General features: G+C 43.2%; 1 protein-coding gene across 1 annotated transcript in view; it reads right to left on the bottom strand.

The window, feature by feature from the left end:
• The window catches only part of LOC147707761 (trypsin-like), a 36,387-nt gene that overhangs the window by 10,342 nt on the left and 5,914 nt on the right, over positions 1 to 20,131 (bottom strand). The window contains exons 3-4 of the mRNA XM_086926612.1: positions 7,534 to 7,793; positions 365 to 501 (exon numbers count right to left, since the gene is read on the bottom strand). Coding sequence (XP_086782738.1) covers positions 365 to 501; positions 7,534 to 7,793 — 397 coding nt within the window. The remainder of the gene's footprint in view (positions 1 to 364; positions 502 to 7,533; positions 7,794 to 20,131) is intronic.

Here is a 20,131-nt window from a genome sequence, read left to right as displayed (position 1 = left end):
GAGTAGGAGCGAGTGTATAGAAGATTACCAGTAAGTGATTGGGGCATTCATTTTCCTTCACGTCCATCCTATGGTGCCTTTTGATGTTTGAACGTGGTGGAGCAAAATTACCAATCCCAAATGGCCCTAAGCCAAAGGCTATGGCTCAACTTCATCTGCAGAGGCTAGAAATGATTCTTCTGCACACAAAAAATTGAAGAATGTGGGATATTTTCAAATAATGTGGTGAAATGGCATAGAGTTTGCAGTGGCACTCATGACATATTCCAGTACTGTCGAGGTGTCCCAAGCATGTTCCAGCACCGTGGTCTGTAACGTGGAACATGACCTAATGTATTCAACCCCAGGCAGCTGCCCCTCTTACCTGGCAAGTGCTCCATCCGCCCTGCATGTAGCCAGAGCACATCATGTTGTTTGTGTATTCCTTTGGATAGGCCTGCTGGCACTGTGCACTGGAGATGGTCGGCTGATTCAGGCACTGAAGAGCATTTGGAATATTCACTGGAAGAAGAAAAATACACCATTGTTAATGTATTCTTTATTTGGGACAGGAACATTTCTCACGGAAACACTGGACAAACTGAAACAGTGTGATCTAAGGATGGAAACAGAAATGTCAGCATAAGGAGAGGACTATAAATGAATAATATTAACTTATTTTACATTGTGCTCCCTGCCTCCGTTTGTTCCTGTTTCTAAGCAGTGGAAATAATAGACTATAACAGATTATAACAGACCTCAAGTTTTCATCCTCCAAAGCATTAAAAGCCGAGTTGTATCTGTAACTCATAACCTACAGGACACATCAGATTACAGCACCAAGTAATAACCTAACTGGGCCTGATTCACAAAGGTAAACTTACACTTTTGTGCAATTTTACTATTTTTGGTATGCACACACTACAAGATTAATTTTACTAATAGTAATTTTATTGTTGCGGAGATTCCACTGTCAGGGTGGAGAATGCCACACAAACAAAGATAGGACAGCCCCATCTTTGTATGTGATGAATCTCCACCACAAGTACGGACTTTTCTGCACGAGTAAATAACTATTAGTAAAACAAAATAAGTCGTTTGCAAATACCCAAAAAAAAATAATCGAACACAAAAGTTTAAGTTTACCTTTGTGAACCAGGAACACTAAGCCATCCATACAGCACTTTTATGAGGTGGATCACATTTTTACACTATACAGATTATTAAACATTGCAGTTTTAAGAATTGTACTACTGAACATTGACCCCAAATATCGTGGTACAAGAATATCCAGGTAAGAATATTGATAAACCAAACATCGAGAGGTAAGTGCATATAGGAAGATATAGATTTAATATTCTTAGTTCTACATCTACATACCTTGAAGATGGATATATGTACTGCGTAGGTACACATAAGTGGAGTTAGGGAAAGAAACTCTAGACTACTTACTTGATCATATTGTATTTTTGATGTTTTGTCCGATCGATATTCTGGGGTCGATACTCGGGGTGCACACCTATTTTAGGGGCAGCAACAGGTTCATAAAAGGGGCAGGGCGCAGCAGTGGGGCTTCTGGTAGGAGAAGGATCTGAGGGCAGACTTGGGTTAAAAGAGAAGGTTGAGATGAACTTTTCTGGGGAGGGCGGGAGGCCCACTGGAGGACCCAAGAATCTGAAAGGACCAGCTCTTCGATGAGGCTCTGCATGGCCTGGGGACACACACGTGACTGAAGTTATCCAATCACAGTGAGACGTATTTGTAGTTCAGAGAGTGTTAGAGAAGATTGGAAGAGTATGTTCAACCCACTGCCTGTGAATAATATAAATAAAGTAAAACATGGGCGGGTTCTGTATTGCTCACACGAGTAGTCTCGATTGTAAAACTGTGGTCTTGAGATGTGTTTATAATAGTTTATGTGTTGTTGGTGGGCCGATGCTCGAAATAGATGTTTAATGTCTTCCTGAACAACACATTTTCCTTAGATACACCATGTCTGTCTCCTGCCAATCTCTCATCCCTAAGAAATTGTAAATCCAGTGATTCCTAGAAACAGGGCATATTTGTATTTCTTTTTTAATAACATATTTATTTTGATTTTTTAATGACTGTGAATGTTTACAAACATTAAGTAGATTGTATTTGCAATAACAGTTAATAACTGGAACAGTGAAGTCAGATTTACGCATGAACAGTGAGTGAATATAAGAGTGAGCATGGCTTCCCCTGGCACATGAATGACATTGTCAGCTCGTCCCCTATATATTTTTCCCTCCTCTTGCTGCTTTATACACAGAGCTTATGTGAAGATAATACACCAGGTTTCCTAATGGACAGGGGCGTAGGAAGAGGGTGCGGTGGGTGCGGGCCGCCCCGGGTGCCATCTCTGAGGGGGTGACAAAATGGCAAAAATATGTGCGTAACAAATATTTTTGCCATTTTGTCAGGCCGGGGGTGACAAGAAATTTTCCACACCGGGTACCACCTGACCTTGCTACTCCACTGCTAATGGAGCAGACTCCTCCAAAATGTATTTGCCGGGTGTCACCTAGGCACTGCCCAGTGGTGGGCAAGGGCTGTTTTAGCCACCATCCGCTTGGGGTTTTTGAAGTTTGAAGATGCTCCAATACTCATTGGCAGTGGACTGGTGATCACCTGCTGAAAACCAGACATAGAAGATGAAGCCCTCTTCCAGCAACGAAAAGACATACATTTACAAAGAAGTGCGAGTAGTGCACTGTTTAAAGTGTGCCATAGATATGGAGCTGCATGCTTCCTCAAGGCTAGAACTAAGATTGTTCTGAGTTTTATACAGAGCGAACTTGACCCGAAGGTATCAGTATCAGAGCGCTTTACATGAGCATCAGTTGCGTTACACAAGGACACATCCATCTTTGTTACACACGAGGAGATTAAGTGATTTGCCCAGAATCACAGGATGTTGCTCGCGTTGCCGAGACTCGAACCCTGTTCCCCAACTTTGAGGTCGACCACCCTAGCCGTTAGGCCATATCCTCTCCGCATTAAAGTCTGAGGAGGGCTAGTGTGACTATGTGCCATGGGCCCCTCAGTTTTTGGGCCCTGTCCTCTTGTTACAATATGTGTTAAACTAAAAGAAAGGCAGGCCTGACTTGTTTCTTCATAGTGCAGCTCACATGGCCACAACACTAGGCGGTACCAAATACTGTGTTGTCTCTTTCCGCTGAATTTTTTTTCGTACTTCTGAGGTGCTCCTTAGATTTCAAACCAGGGCGGGGCCCGTCAATATTTTTGCCCAGGGCCCTACAAAGGCTTCTGACAGCAGTCCAGAGAAGGATGCAAAGAGGACCACAAAACCCTCTAGACTCCTCACCTCGGTCTATTTCGTTTCTCTCTCAACCTCACATCCCTTTCACTATATCATCTCTGCCTCCCTTCTCCCGCTACTTCAGTTCTCTCACTTTACCATTCTCTTAACCAGTCTCCTGTCTTCAGCCTCCTCCCTTTTCTCTCACACAACACAGCCAGAAGTCATTGTCTAGCTAGAAAAGTGTTACATAGAAAGAGGGGTTGAGGGAAAAGGCAGAAAGCATCAGAGTTCACCCGATGGCATGGTGAAAATCTTGAGAGCAGTGCTTTGATTTCCATTGTTGCAGAGTCGTGCAGTGTTGCTAATTGTGAAAGGGGATCTATTTGTGATTTTGAATATCCACCAATCAAAGCTACAATTTCAAGGAATATGTGCATATGTCTTATTTTTATGTTATATTCATAGAAAAACTGTGCCTTGAGGTATTATTTTATCCTATTAAATCTTTTTATCATGTCATATCTATGTACAATGACTCCAAATGAACATCAGAAAACGTGGTATTGCAATTCAGAAGTTTTTATATCATATCTGAAATCAATATATACATTTGAATTCTTCGCAAGTAAGGCAACACAAAAACACTACTACATTCAAATAATTCCCTGTAGTGTGTTACACCGTTGGTATAATATGTACAAATAGTATATACATATAGAATGCTACTGAAAATACAGTCAGCTTAGTCCATCATTCTCTTTTTGTCAATCCTGTCGTTGGTGATTCTTAACCCAAAACGGTGCCTGGGCGTCGACGTTTCGGTCTCTATTGTATAAATCACACCAAGACCATCATCAGGACTACTGTTGCACAAACCATCTACAAAGAAATATATACAATATTTACAATCAGTCTCGCTATATCCACATTCTAATGTCCAATATGTACAATCGTCTGCTGACATTAAACCATCACCTCACCCGGTGCCACAAACCACTGCCTGGCGTAATACTCACTGAGAACATGTATCCTCTCAGGAATATATTCTCCGAGATACTTAGGGTCCACTGTAGTTAATCACTCTCGTAAATTAATCCAACTTTTCGCCCTAAACCAGTGTAATGAAGACATGGAACAACCAATCAAGGGGCCATATGTCACAACCATTCCACTTGTATCACATCCTAATAATCTCACAGCTTACCTTGCTTTAATCTAAGAGCGTACTAGGGAGCGCGAGTCCAAACAATCTACTCCGTATGCAAGGGATATTACCTAAAAGACACAAGTAAGGAGGGCTACCGTCATACTTCTGACTCCTATCCTCTGGGCATCTATAGTTAACCAAAAGGTAGCGATCGTACTCACTCGTATGCACCGCCATAAACGGGACCCATCCTCGTCACTTTCACTTCGCGTCTGTTCCTAAACGCGCGAACCAGGAAGACATTCATGCCGTCAAGTGCACGCATGCGCATACGCTCAGAAAGCTTTTCTGAGCGTATGCGCATGCGTGCACTTGACGGCAAGTGAAAGTGACGAGGATGGGTCCCGTTTATGGCGGTGCATACGAGTGAGTACGATCGCTACCTTTTGGTTAACTATAGATGCCCAGAGGATAGGAGTCAGAAGTATGACGGTAGCCCTCCTTACTTGTGTCTTTTAGGTAATATCCCTTGCATACGGAGTAGATTGTTTGGACTCGCGCTCCCTAGTACGCTCTTAGATTAAAGCAAGGTAAGCTGTGAGATTATTAGGATGTGATACAAGTGGAATGGTTGTGACATATGGCCCCTTGATTGGTTGTTCCATGTCTTCATTACACTGGTTTAGGGCGAAAAGTTGGATTAATTTACGAGAGTGATTAACTACAGTGGACCCTAAGTATCTCGGAGAATATATTCCTGAGAGGATACATGTTCTCAGTGAGTATTACGCCAGGCAGTGGTTTGTGGCACCGGGTGAGGTGATGGTTTAATGTCAGCAGACGATTGTACATATTGGACATTAGAATGTGGATATAGCGAGACTGATTGTAAATATTGTATATATTTCTTTGTAGATGGTTTGTGCAACAGTAGTCCTGATGATGGTCTTGGTGTGATTTATACAATAGAGACCGAAACGTCGACGCCCAGGCACCGTTTTGGGTTAAGAATCACCAACGACAGGATTGACAAAAAGAGAATGATGGACTAAGCTGACTGTATTTTCAGTAGCATTCTATATGTATATACTATTTGTACATATTATACCAACGGTGTAACACACTACAGGGAATTATTTGAATGTAGTAGTGTTTTTGTGTTGCCTTACTTGCGAAGAATTCAAATGTATATATTGATTTCAGATATGATATAAAAACTTCTGAATTGCAATACCACGTTTTCTGATGTTCATTTGGAGTCATTGTACATAGATATGACATGATAAAAAGATTTAATAGGATAAAATAATACCTCAAGGCACAGTTTTTCTATGAATATTTATTACCCAGTTCCTTGGGGAATATTGGGTTGCCCTCCTCTAGTACCCTTATTTTTATGTTATGCACTAAATCCCTCAACATCCACTGGAACAAAATCACCATCCTGGATTTCTAACAGTGGAAATAAGAGGTTGATTAGACACTGAAATCCAGAATAATATTGTTATTCCAAGACTAAAAATATCTATATTAAGAAATAAACTAGAATGGCTTGATCAATGCCCGCTCAAACTTTACTTTGGTGCAGTGTGGCTAGCAGACACAAGTAGCTTGAAGTTTCTGCTGGTTTTGCCTGCCCCCATTTCTGAAAGTGTAGCATTTAATTCAATATTATTTGGCCTCAGAGGGGCTTGAATTAGCTGACAATGGGTAATAAAATCAAAGGTGTTGCGGACAGTGGACCTTAAAATACATGTTGCCCAGGGTCCCAAAAATCCTCACTATGGCGCCACTGACTAAACCTGCTATTAAAATTCTCTGCTGTTGCACTTGCCTCCAAGTTGGAGAATTCATCTCTAATCTTTCCAAATTGGTTTGTAAGGACCACACGCATGTTTTGTGTTGAACAGATCCTGTGTTCACTTTTATTCATTTACACTGTGATCATGCAGTTAGTAGGTGCACCTTAACTTTTAGAACTGCAGTTACACTGAGAGCCTCAGAATAATTAGCATCTGACTGGCAGTTGACTAGCTAGAAGTGTCTCCTCTAACATGTATTTTTAGGGCATCACATCTTTGACAAATTGTGGCAGTAGTAGACAATGGAGAAGTGTAATCCATTTGATTGCCCGCACTTTCCTCGGGAAACAGTGGCCACACCCTGTCAAGAAATTTCATCATTGTTGTCTTATACATTCATTATTTACACTATGCCTTTTATCACATTAGTGCACAATTGTTGGCGGGGTCCGCAGTTCTTGAAGCGATTATTAGTGGCTGGAAGGTATATCAATCGAAATTTCTTGTCCTGATGATGATACCCCACATGTTAAAAAGGCATCGAAACGTCGTCGACCATAAAACCCCATATGCAGTATGATAATATAATATTGTAAAATGCAATGGTGTGGTTATAAGAATTTGCGTCTGTAACACTGACTACAAGTACACAGACAGATTTTTGCTTTGACCTTTTGGCCACTCTTTTCGTTGTTCTGTCTTGAATGTTGTGGGTCACGGCTGTGCCCACTTGTTATTAATTTGTTCACACATCTTGTTTTACCAACTAGAAGGCCCAAAAATAAATTTCTTGTCCGGCTGGACAAAAGACATGACACTTATCAGGTGTATGATTATTGTTTCTGTACATTATTCTGTCCACAAGTAGGGACCACTGTCCTGTGTAATATGATACTGCCCAAGGTCCCTATGGCATACCTTTTGGGTTCCCTTGTTTTTTTGTAAACACTCCTTTGATGACTGTCAGGACCCTCAGATCAAAGGTTGGAATGCCAGAAAAGGCAGCTCGCCTTTCCATGCTTTTCAGGGTGGTAAATAGAGTTTGAATTGGGTACTAGTAATACCAGCTATTTGCAGCACCTAGAAAATATAGATGTGTGGCATGAATCAATATATGAAAAACAAGTAAATGTTAAGATTTGATCTCTTTAAATATTAACTTCTGTACTTGAATTTTATACCGAAGAACAAACTCATACAAATGAGCAGCAATGTGCACAGAAACAAGCACATTGGCTAAAATGATACACAAATACAAAACAGGCATCATGAAGTTCTTCACATAGACATTAACATATAGAATTGCTTCATTTTACCTCCATTGGTGACCGTATTTCCCCATCCGGACACAGTGCACCAGGTGCCGGCGGGCACACAGCTGGATGGAAGTGGAATCGGATGGACGTACTGGTTGTACTGTGCCGCCTGGGCTAGCTTGACCAGCATGATGTCATTATCGAAAACTTTAGGGTTGTAATTCGGGTGCGGGATTTGCTTTGCAGCATTAATAAATTGTTCAGTGCCTTCATTCGTAGATATGATATGTTCACCAAGTCGGGCAACCATTGTACCAGGTCTACCAAAGAAAAAACATTGATAAAAATAAGAGAGAGAAATGCATAGAGTGAGCGAGAGAAAAAGCTGTACCGTAGGAGTGATAGAGGCATAGGGAGCGAGAGACAGTATTGAGAAAATACATTGTGGACCTAGAGAAATAATGAGGACAGTAGCGAGCGACAACTTTTAAGAGGCAGAGATGTTCACTGGGTTGAGGTTCCGTGACGATTTGAACCCGTGTTTTCAATATTGTCGGAAATACATAATATTGGTATCAGCGAACCGCAAATGATCCATTTAGCATATCCTGGTGTTTTCGCTACGCTACGAGCAAGAGCACTCCTTTTATAAACACATTTCTGATCTACCCTCGGCATCCATCTTAGATCGTGGCCGCCATTTTGTGGTTCCTTGCCCTCACATATGCAATAGCCTCTGATCATTTCATTCACTTCACTTTGATTAAGGACACGTAGCCTTAGCCGGAGATTCACCTCTTACATGACACGTGCACCTTAAACCAGATCACGCTGAAGCTGCATGACTCGACAAAGGCTGCCTCCTCTGCCCGAGGCCAGCCCACCTGAACTGGTTTTCCTGTCCATTGTACCTGATCATGATTAGGCGGCCGAAGCCGGTAGCCTTGCCCATTTACAACCCACAAACATCTCTTATCCCGCTTTTCTATCTTCTGCACCTGGCTCTGCTCCTTTCCTTCTGGGCCTTTATTAGGGGGAGGTAACGAACTTTACGATGAGGCGGTCCGGGTCTTGAATGCAATATTGACAAGGGATTGTGATGGACTGGTGGGAACCCCTCTTCGTGATGTTTGGTATCAGATATTATCGACAGTTCCTGTGTAACGCCAAATATTTATTGTTTAGAGACACAAAGGTTTGGGAATGTACCGACATGTGAAATATTTGCCTAGAGCACAATTTTTAGTATATAAGGAGCAACCCACTTTGTACAAATCGAACAGTCTCCTGAATTCTGCCCGTGTGTAGATTCTGTGACTTCTGTGTCCCTGCAGTAATAAACCTTTGGTCTTTGACGCCACCATCGAGAAGCCTGTGTTTCTGTTCATTTGTGCACCAAGGCAGGTGGAACTCCGGGGTCTTCGGGTGTTGTACCCTGACACCTCTGGACGGAACCAAAAAGTCCAGAACTCCAATTGGCGCCCAACGTGGGGCGACGTCATTCGGTACCGGTCCAAAAGCCTGAAGAGTTCGAGAAGCTTCGTGTGAAGATTCCTGAGGGAGGCGCCCCACTTCATCGATCCCGGCATATCGCAAAAGTGGCCCTGAAGTTCTCTTCCACGAGGGTTCCCGTTCAGGACGGCTGCAGTGGGCCGTTGCCTTGACCGTCGCCCTGTCTTGGACCCGAAGTGGTGCAGTCCTTAGTACGGCGAAACGTGACGGGTTTCTCCTTGGTGACGTCTTCAGTGCCTCAGTTAAGTATTTAGTGATAGCTAGCTGGTTACTTTTGTGAGGATTGTTAAAAATCCTTGATCGGTTCTTGGTTTGGTTTGGTTTTGTAAGATTATCACTAGTTGTTCTGATTACGATAATCTATTTGGTTCAGTTTTGGGTATCGATACATCAGTTCGTTTTGGTAGGCCTAAGTTCTTGGTTCAAGTGCACAATTTGTTTCGTGTTTTGTTTGTTTTGTGTTCCGGACTGAAAATGGTAAGTCGGAAAATGTTGTCTTGTTTTAGTTGCAACAGTGACTCACAATTAGAGGATTCCTGTCTGGTTCCTCCGATTGGGACTCCCCTTTATGACCTATATTGTAAGTATGGTGTGGGTCCTATAACTTATAATGAGATATGGGTCCGCTATTGTAAGAAGGATGGTGTCCTTAGTTGGCCACTGCATGGTAGTTTTGAACAAGAGATTCTCGACAATTTAGAAGAGAAATTGTTTAGGAAGAAAGCCCGGCCGGCAATGTTTGACTCTTTTCGTTATTGGCGGAAAGAATCCAAACAGAGAGAAATGAAAAGGTTGAAGAAAGAGCAAAAAGAACTAGAAGAGTTAACTCTAGAGCAAGCGACTAAGCAGTTGCAGGCTAACGAGTGTGAGAAGGCCATAGATGTAGCCATTAGAGAGCGTAACTTAGCGATTGACAAGTGCTATCCTGCCTTGCCATCGAAAATGGCTAAGATACTGGAGGATTCCGAAAACGATCCTCTGCTATCTTATCTGTTACGGTCGCCTCCACCGTATGCACAAGGTGCTGCGGCTCCACTAATCCCGGATGTTCAATTGCCGGTTGCTGGACAACCTGGTGTTCTTGTTCCTCAGAATCAAGTTCCTATACCTCCTGTGGTGAATGTAAATGTTCCTACAGCTCCTCCTCTTCCTGCACTGCCCGCTCCTATACCTACCACTGTACCTATTGGTCCTCAAACTATTTTCCTCGATACTCCTACTGTTTCGTCATCTATTCCTACCTCTACTGCGTTCTCTATGTCTGCGAGTGTACTAACTCCACTTTCTGTTCGTCGAAGAATTACTGATTCTGTTACTAATATGCTGTCTCCTATATATAAAACCTTGATTAAGACTCCTACTCCTGACTCTGTTCAGAGACGGAGTCAGCTTCCAAGTACTGAGGAACGGGGAGTTTTAGACTCCACAGCTCTCAGATGGATTACGAAAGTTAGAAGATATAGTACGAAAGATGTGTTAGAGACATTTATGCAATGGGGAGAGCCAACACAGCGATACGTCTTCGACGAGATGTGCTCGTTGTTGCGTGAGGAAATAGAAGAAGACGATGTCGAATCAGATTTGGAAGATTTAATTAAGATTCAAAAAGAGTTTGCTGCTGGAATGATAGTGGGCGATAATATAAAGGAAGCGATGGAACTCATTTTGAGTTTTAGGAATGATCCATCTCTTCGTTCGCCGAGAGATTTAGAGAAAGGTAGAATGAAGCTAAGTCGCCAATATCCTATGAGGGAAGTTCCTCCAATTTGGCGCGAAGCAGTACAACGTGATGATAATGCGGGTATTGCAGCTGCTCCAGCACAGTTCCAAAGAGTATGGATACATATTCCGTGGAAGCGAGCAGAAGTGTTAGCAGTGAAACAGGCCTTGCCAGATCCACGTAAGAATCCAGCCGGATATTACAAGGAATTGACACAGACAGTTGAGGCTTGTATAATGAACTTAGCCGACATTGATATGTTGTTTGGTAATGTAGTTCCACAACCAGTGTGGGCTAAAATTCGTAGAGAGGATCATCAGGCTGCTTTAGGTGGTGATTGGGCAGCTATCACTGCAGCAGATGCTCAACAAATAGGTGGTGCGAAACCCGAACCCCTAATTGCTAATCTTCCAGGTAGAATAATAGATTTAATGAAGACTCTGATGCCAGCATTGCGTGTTAATTGGGATAAATTATCCGCATGCAAGCAGAAGAAAGACGAAAGTGTCTCCGACTTCTTCACGAGGTTCGAAGAGACTTTTGTAGACCATAGTGGTCAGGATATGAGCACTGAAGGAGGACAGAGACTGTTTGTAGATAAATTTGTGCATAATTTGTTACCCGAATTATGCAATAAATTGAAAGACTCAGAAAGTGCGTGGGCTGTATCTACGACAGCGCAAATACTTGCGACTGCACAGTACTATGAAAATAGGGATAAAGAGGAAAAGGAGAAATCAGAGAAGAAAACGAAAGATTTAAAGACTAAAGTTCTTTTACAGCAGGCGTATCCGCCTCGCACGAATCAGACTAATATGCAACAGAATTCGTATCAAAAGACAGATTATAATTCGACCAGGCCTCAATACCAGTGGAATCAGTGTGCGTACTGTAAGAAAGAGGGTCACTATAAAAATGATTGTCAGATTTTAGCGCAAAATAATGCGGCAGCAGCTCAGAGAGGTCGTGGTGGTTTTGCACAGAATTCTAGAGGTCGGGGACGAGGTGCTATGCCTCCACAAACTAATGATCGTCCTTCTAATCACTTTGATCAGCGAAATGTACAGTCAGCTCAACAGAATAGATCTCAGCAATATCTTGTTGAGGATTATTGTGAAGTTGAAGAGGGATTTCAACAAAATGGGTACTAGGACAGCCATGGACAGAGAGAGGGAGTAGTATCAGTTCCAGTGGATCAGAGTGGGCCTTATGTCGCAGTAGCAACATCAGGTGTAGTCGAACCGTTTCTGTTGGATACTGGTGCCGCAAAAAGTTCTATCATGCATGCGAAACTCCCTGGCGCACCTTTGTCTGGCTCAACAAATGTTTCCGTAGGTTTTTCAGGCGCCCCTGTGTACAACCCGATATCTGGTCCTTTGTCTATTTCTGTTGGACCGTGTCAATTGAAAGCACCCTTAATTTTGACGACAGGCTGTAATGAAAATCTGCTTGGTTTAGATTTGTTAAAACGACTATATGCGACATTGTACTGTTCTCCGGAAGGAGTACAGCTTACTTTGGGTAAAAGACTCACCTCTCCGATGTACTTGTCAATGGACGCACTCCCGCCGGAGCTACGTTCACTCCCTGATTCTCTTTGGGCGACTGGTCCCAATGATGTAGGTCTACTAGAGATTCCACCGTATGTAGTAACTTTGAAAGCGAATGTGAAATTTCCAAGAATTCCTCAGTATAAAATATCGAATGAAGGTGAGCGTGCACTCTTATTGATTGTGCAAGATTTGATTAAAAAAGGTGTGGTTGAAGAAACGCGAGGAAATGTTTGTAATAGTCCTGTATTGCCGATTTTGAAACGAACAGATCCTACAAAGCCTCCAGTCTATAGGTTTGTCATAGACCTTAGAGAAGTTAATAAGATTGTAATTCCGCAGTTTCCTGTAGTGCCAGACATTACTGCTTTGTTAACATTGATTCCTGCTACAGCTACATGGTTCTCAGTCATCGACTTGAAGAATGCCTTTTTCAGCATTCCGGTAGCCGAGGAAAGCAGAGATATTTTTGGCTTCTGTTTAGGAGGTCGCAGTTTCAGATTTAAACGCGCTCCACAAGGCTACTGTGAAAGTCCATCTATTTACAGTCAAGCTTTAAAAAGTCAGCTAGATTCTTTTGTCCTTCCTCCAGGCTCTGCCCTAGTACAGTACGTAGACGATCTTTTAGTGGCTGCCGATGACAAGGAAACTTGCAAAGCAGCTACAATTTCACTATTGCATCATTTGTCTAATTTGAATCATAAGGTGTCACCTTCCAAAATGCAATATTGCTGCCAAGAAGTAACCTATTTAGGTCATCTCTTGTCAAAGGAGGGAAGGAAGTTGACCCCAGAAAGAATAAAAGCAATTACGCAGATGAGTGTTCCACGCACACAGAGGGAAGTACGTGCCTTTCTAGGTATTACCTCCTACTGTAGGCAGTGGATTCCAAATTTTTCACTTTTAGCAAAACCGTTGGTAGCTTTGACTGGGAAAAATGTTCCGAGTCCGGTGCCATGGTCTGATGAATGTCAAGAGAGTTTTGCTGAATTACGAAAAGCTTTGTGTTCAGCTCCTGTATTGGGCACACCTGATTACAGTAAGCCATTCACGCTCTACGTTCACGAAAGAGAAGGTTGCGCGTTGAGTGTCTTGACACAGAAGTTTGGTGATAAACAACGCCCTTGTGCGTATTTCTCATCAACATTAGATCCGGTAGCTAGAGCATTGCCTAGTTGTTTGAGGGCTACAGCGGCAGCTGCAGCTTCCATTCGACAATCTGCTGGTTTGGTGATGAACAATATGCTAGTGGTCATGGTTCCTCATGCAGTGGACACACTCATGAACCGAACGAAGACACAACATCTTACTAGTGCGAGATTATCTGGTTACGAGCTGACGTTATTAGCGAGTCATATTCAGATCAAAAGATGCAATGTATTGAACCCAGCAACATTGTTGCCGACTGATCAAGAGTCGAGTGATTCTGAGCCACATGACTGTTATTTCAAAACGGAGGAAGAGACAAAAGGTCGTATCGACTTGAGAGACACTCCTCTATCCGACCCAGATGGTACGCTGTATGTGGACGGGTCATGTTTTAAATTGGAGAATGGTGATGTGACTGCTGCCTACGCGGTAACGACTTTGAAGACGATTGTGGAGACTGCAAGAGTGAGTCAGAATTCTGCCCAAGCTGCAGAGTTAATAGCTCTTACGAGAGCGTGTGTTTTAGCTGAGGGAAAGAGAGTGAATGTGTTTACAGATAGTCAGTACGCATTTGGCGTGGCCCATAGTTTTGGCCGGTTGTGGAGAGAAAGGGGTTTCATTACGTCCCATGGGACTAAGATTCAACATGGTCAGCTAGTTAACGACTTGTTAGAATCTCTAACCTTACCGACTGAAGTTGCGATTGTGAAGTGCAGTGCTCATAAAGCAATCACGGATGATGTTGGTCGGGGAAATGCCTTTGCTGATGAAACCGCTAAACAGACAGCTAGAGACATGATGAGTAGAATGTATGTTGCTACGTCTGCAAGATGGATTGCTGAGTCTGGAATGTGTGAGGACACAATGGAAAGTGTGAAAGAGATTCAGAAAGAAGCGACTGAGGAAGAGAAACGCGTATGGAGAGAAAGTACGGGCAAATTGGACTCGAATGGATGTTGGATCGATTTGACAGAACAGCAGCGTTGGATGTTGCCTAATGCGTATGTGCTTGCAGTAGTGACGATGGCGCATGGAGTGGCGCACATAAGTTCTAAAGGGATATGTAAGATGTTAGCTCCGGTTTGGAAGAATGAGGGAATCAGTAAGTGTGCAGAGAGAGTGGTGAAAAATTGTATGGTGTGCTTGATGCATAATCCTGGCAAGGGAACTCCAACTCCAGCTGGTCATTTTGCTCCTCCTTCCTGTCCCTTTGAAGTAATACAGTTAGACTTCATTCACATGGAACGCTGCAACAATTTAAAATACGTCCTGGTGGTGGTTTGTGCTTTTTCCAGGTGGATAGAAGCATACCCACTAAAGGACAACACTGCTTTATCAACTGCCAAAATTCTTCTCAAAGAATTTTTCCCTAGGTTTGGAATGCCACGGATTGTATGGTCAGATAACGGAAGTGAGTTTATAGGGAAAGTTATGCAGAGTGTGTGTGCTGGTCTAGGATTGAAACAAAAATTTCATAGTGCGAACCATCCCCAGTCTGCTGGTTTAGTCGAGGGTTACAATGGCACCCTCAAGCTTAAAATGGCCAAAATTCAAGCATCCACAGGTTTGGCTTGGCCAGACGCACTTCCTTTGGCCTTGTTATCAACGAGAGCAACAGTGCATTCTAGAATAGGGCTTTCTCCATATGAGATTGTATTTGGCCGCCCGGCAAATGTCTGGGGTGTGCCAAGGCCTAAACAATTCTGCTCCATTGAATATCCTATGTTGATAGACTATCTTTACGACTTGACTGCTAAATTAAGTCTTATTCATCAACAGGTCTTTGATGCTTTGCCAAAACCTCCGGAGAGTCCAGGGCATCAGCTGAAACCCGGCGACCACGTGGTGGTCAGAAATTTTGCGAGGACAAAGAATCTTCAGCCTCGCTACATCGGCCCCTTCCAAATCCTGCTGGCGACGAGGACAGCTGTACGTGTTGCTGGTCGCAAGCACTGGATCCACGCTTCTCACGTAAAGCGTGTTCCACTACCGCTGCCCTACGACGACTGGGTGAAGAAGGGAATTGGTGCCTCCGAAGCTGAAACAACTCCGAAATTTGTCCCTTTCAGCGATGCCGATTTGATTTCTGACACTTTGAAACGTGACTCTCCTCTTGAAAAGACTACTTTGAACATTGAACATTTGTCTCCAGCATCAGAAGAAACTTTGCCATCTGCGAACGTAAACTCTGCAACAGCTGCTAGTGATACACTATTCTCCGATCAGACAGTACCAGCGAAGCAGAAATACAACCTTAGAAGCCATAAAAAGGACTAATAAAGCAGGCAACTGCATATTGTGATTTTGATATTTATATACATTGGACTTTTTTTTGCTTTTCAGCCAGGAAGTTTGCTATTGTTTATTGTTTTTAAAATTGCCTTGCCGTCTGGGTAGCCGTAGGGTCGTGGCTGTGTGCCTAGTTTGAATTTGCAGGGGTCTGACACAAGGTCGATCTTTCTGTTGGTTCTGGGAACTCCCAGGGCTGATAGAGGCATTTTCATCTACGTACACATCATCAGTGGTCGCGAGCGGATTGTAGAAGATGGAACTTCCTGCGCTGCAACGAGAAAATGTGATTTACGTTCGCAGAAACAGACTAAATAGAATTCTTCATAGCAAATGTTTCTTGATGCAATGTGCCATTACATTTTTGATTGTTTTAGCAACACTGGTGGGTGGAATTGTCTTTAGCATAAATTTGATTTTTGTGCCAGTATCTACAGTACCTCCCCTTGATCCTGCTATTTCTACTGTTTCTTCTATACACTCTTTTCACTCGTTTCCGGAACATGAGCAAGCTCGACGCTCAGAATTCATTAATAATACTTTTGTACAGCTCTTGCACCAACACCAACTGGTAGTTAACACGACAGACTGTTGGGTGTGTGGCTTGATACCTCACACTATGGATAAAGGTATTCCCTATCTGGTTTTGCCTTTCAGCTACAATGGATCATTTCAGGCCCTTCAAACCATCTTTGCTTATGCTCTTGAGACCTATCCTCCACGTCCACCACGTTCCACTAAATATAACTCTGCCAACAAAGCTTTAGTCCAGGGAATTATTGACATGGTCAAAGACGTCAATAATACTCCATCATACCCTAGAGACGAATTGCGAGTATATTTAAGTTGGAATACTTCAGAGTATCGCCTTAGTTTAGGAGAAAGCAAGCGTAAAAGCTCAACTCCAATCTGGGTCGTACCTCACCGAGGTCAGGTCTGTTTGCAAGGTAATGGGAGAAATCCGAGAGCTCAGCTAGGGAGGAGTGAGTGCGTAGAGACTTATGTGTTTCCGGCTAACTCTTCCCCTGCCTTTCTTACTGCTAGGGGTACCTATTTCATTTGTCGAGACAGAGCTTATACATGGTTGCCTGCCGACTTCTCAGGATCATGTTATATTGCTCGATTATTGCCTCCGACATACACTGCTTCACCTGATTACCACAGAACAAGAGTAGCGAGAGGTGTCTTCAGCAAGGAAGATACAGCTGGTCAGGAAGCTGGAGACTTCTTCAAAGGCTTCCTTCCGTTCTGGGGGCCTATGGCCAATAGTAGAAACATACGTCAGCTAACACGGGTAGTTGAATCTACTATTACCGAAACTGCTGGTGCCCTTAGCAATCTGACAGCTGAGCTTCAGGCGGATAGGCTCATGACATTGCAGAACCGTATGGTTCTAGATGTTATACTTGCAGATCGAGGTGGGGTATGCAGAATGATCCAATCGAGCTGCTGTGTCTTTATTCCTAATAATGCTCCAACAGTTTACGAGGCGATCTCTAAGTTGCACAAGATTTCGGACTCCATACATGTAGATGAGGGAAACTGGTCCTTTATGGAGTGGGTTTGGACTCTGATCTCAGCGTGGGGATGGAAGGTTCTAATGGTCATTGGTGTCATCTTAATATTACTATTCTCATGTTGTCTGATTATCCAGTGTGGTCCTGCTCTGTGTAGTCTTTGTGCTACAACCTGTTTTAGGAAACCACCTGCATTTGGAGAAAAGACACGAGAAAGGATGATGATACAACAGCATGTCACTGACCTGATGAGCATAGAATTAGACTCTGACATAGACTGAGTAATTGCCTATGTAAGGGCAAAAGGAGGGTCTGAGGTTCCGTGACGATTTGAACCCGTGTTTTCAATATTGTCGGAAATACATAATATTGGTATCAGCGAACCGCAAATGATCCATTTAGCATATCCTGGTGTTTTCGCTACGCTACGAGCAAGAGCACTCCTTTTATAAACACATTTCTGATCTACCCTCGGCATCCATCTTAGATCGTGGCCGCCATTTTGTGGTTCCTTGCCCTCACATATGCAATAGCCTCTGATCATTTCATTCACTTCACTTTGATTAAGGACACGTAGCCTTAGCCGGAGATTCACCTCTTACATGACACGTGCACCTTAAACCAGATCACGCTGAAGCTGCATGACTCGACAAAGGCTGCCTCCTCTGCCCGAGGCCAGCCCACCTGAACTGGTTTTCCTGTCCATTGTACCTGATCATGATTAGGCGGCCGAAGCCGGTAGCCTTGCCCATTTACAACCCACAAACATCTCTTATCCCGCTTTTCTATCTTCTGCACCTGGCTCTGCTCCTTTCCTTCTGGGCCTTTATTAGGGGGAGGTAACGAACTTTACGATGAGGCGGTCCGGGTCTTGAATGCAATATTGACAAGGGATTGTGATGGACTGGTGGGAACCCCTCTTCGTGATGTTTGGTATCAGATATTATCGACAGTTCCTGTGTAACGCCAAATATTTATTGTTTAGAGACACAAAGGTTTGGGAATGTACCGACATGTGAAATATTTGCCTAGAGCACAATTTTTAGTATATAAGGAGCAACCCACTTTGTACAAATCGAACAGTCTCCTGAATTCTGCCCGTGTGTAGATTCTGTGACTTCTGTGTCCCTGCAGTAATAAACCTTTGGTCTTTGACGCCACCATCGAGAAGCCTGTGTTTCTGTTCATTTGTGCACCAAGGCAGGTGGAACTCCGGGGTCTTCGGGTGTTGTACCCTGACACCTCTGGACGGAACCAAAAAGTCCAGAACTCCAGGGTGAGGACAGGACTCATGATAGAAACAGAAGGTAAAAAGTAAAATGTCAGAGTCAGTGGTAGACATATAGAAGAAAGGTTGTAGAGATTGATGTAATGCATGCACACGGATGTGCAAGAATAGTAGGTAGTAATGTAGGGTATGTGGAGTCAAAAGAAAAGGAGGAAATAGTAGAGCATGTAGGGTTTGGGATGACATTTTTTGAGAGTCTTTATAGGCCACCGTAAAATGTAGAAAATATTTCAGAAACGCATCATTGCCCTAGTCCCGTTCACATGTTTCCACATCATTGTGGTATTAGTGAGAGTAAACTCCTGTTTTTTAGAAGAAGCTTGATTCCATGTTTCTAAGTTTTACCACACCAACATTTGCAGCAACATGTAAACACCAGTGGAAACCATGCCCTCTATAGGCTTTCATATACAGATCAACCCCCCCCCCTCTAAAATCAACGATCTGGGCTGATTTACAGGGATCTTGAGAGGTAGGTTCCCTGTTTGTGGTCTCTGTCTACCGTCTTCATGGCCGCTTGGCTTTGACAACAAATCTACTCACCAGAGAATAGTCTGATGAATGCTGTTTTCAGAGTAGAGTCAGTGTTATTTGTGCTCAGCAGTTGTGGCTCTACTTAAAGTTCAGAGTCCCATAGAGAGGGGGGGGTCGTTATTGTGACCTTCTCCAACACCCATGTATGTGCAGGCAGTGGACTGAGACTTCAGTATGTGTAGAATTACAGGCAGTTGAACCTCAAAGGGGGTTTGGTTCTTTGCCCTTCCCTACCACATATGTCTGGGACATGAACTAATGTTTATGTATTTCCATACTGTGAAATCCACAGGGGATTAAGAGCTTCCTGAATATTTCTGCATATGTGGACAATGAGTCATGTGTTTAGGGGGTATGCATTTTTCCTCAGTGTAGACCCATAGGGTGTTGCATATTATAGCCTTTGCCAACATCTGTTTGATCACGAAACACTGACAATATCCATGAGAATAAATCACTTCATTGACAAGTTCTTATGCAAGGAAGTCAGACCATAAATGGCAGCCTTTGAGAAGTCTCATGCTTCTTCAAATGTTAATTTGTAGATGTGTTGTTGTCATCAATTTGTAGATGTTATGAGAGTGTGCTAAATTGAACCAGTCTGGGAGGAGAAGGGTAGTGGGGAAGTAGTCCTATTTTTCCAAATCTACCAGGTAAGGGCACACCATCTCAGGGCCGTGTGGCCCAGATTAAATTTTTTACGCCCAAGAGGCATAAGTGATAGAGAGCACAGTGAATCTATTTTGGGGGGGTTGCTGTGGAGGAGGATAGCCCTGCATATAGAACGATTCAGAAAAGGGGGTGGTAGCTTGTTTCCTTCCCAGTGAAAGAATTGGCTTGGTAGTTTGGTTTGCCCTGTTCCCATGATACACTGGGCCAGGGACAGACTAATTTGCATATAGCCAGGTTCTGAGCTGGGATGGTGCAGTGAGCTAAAAAACGGTGTTGGATTAAGCCCTGATCTCTTGACTGGGTGAGAGTATTCTGCTTAATTCAGAAACTCTGTCCATCACCACCCCCTGTTGTTTAACTGCATATAGAACAGCATTAGAAATAAATGATTGCCTGCGCCAGTGCCAAGCATTCACTCATCTCTGTC

The sequence above is a fragment of the Lissotriton vulgaris genome, chromosome 6 (genome assembly GCF_964263255.1).
Source record: "Lissotriton vulgaris chromosome 6, aLisVul1.2, whole genome shotgun sequence".
Taxonomy (NCBI): Eukaryota; Metazoa; Chordata; class Amphibia; order Caudata; family Salamandridae; genus Lissotriton; species Lissotriton vulgaris.
The sequence above is the reverse complement of the archived record's forward strand: the minus strand, read 5'-3'. Positions and strand labels throughout refer to the sequence as shown.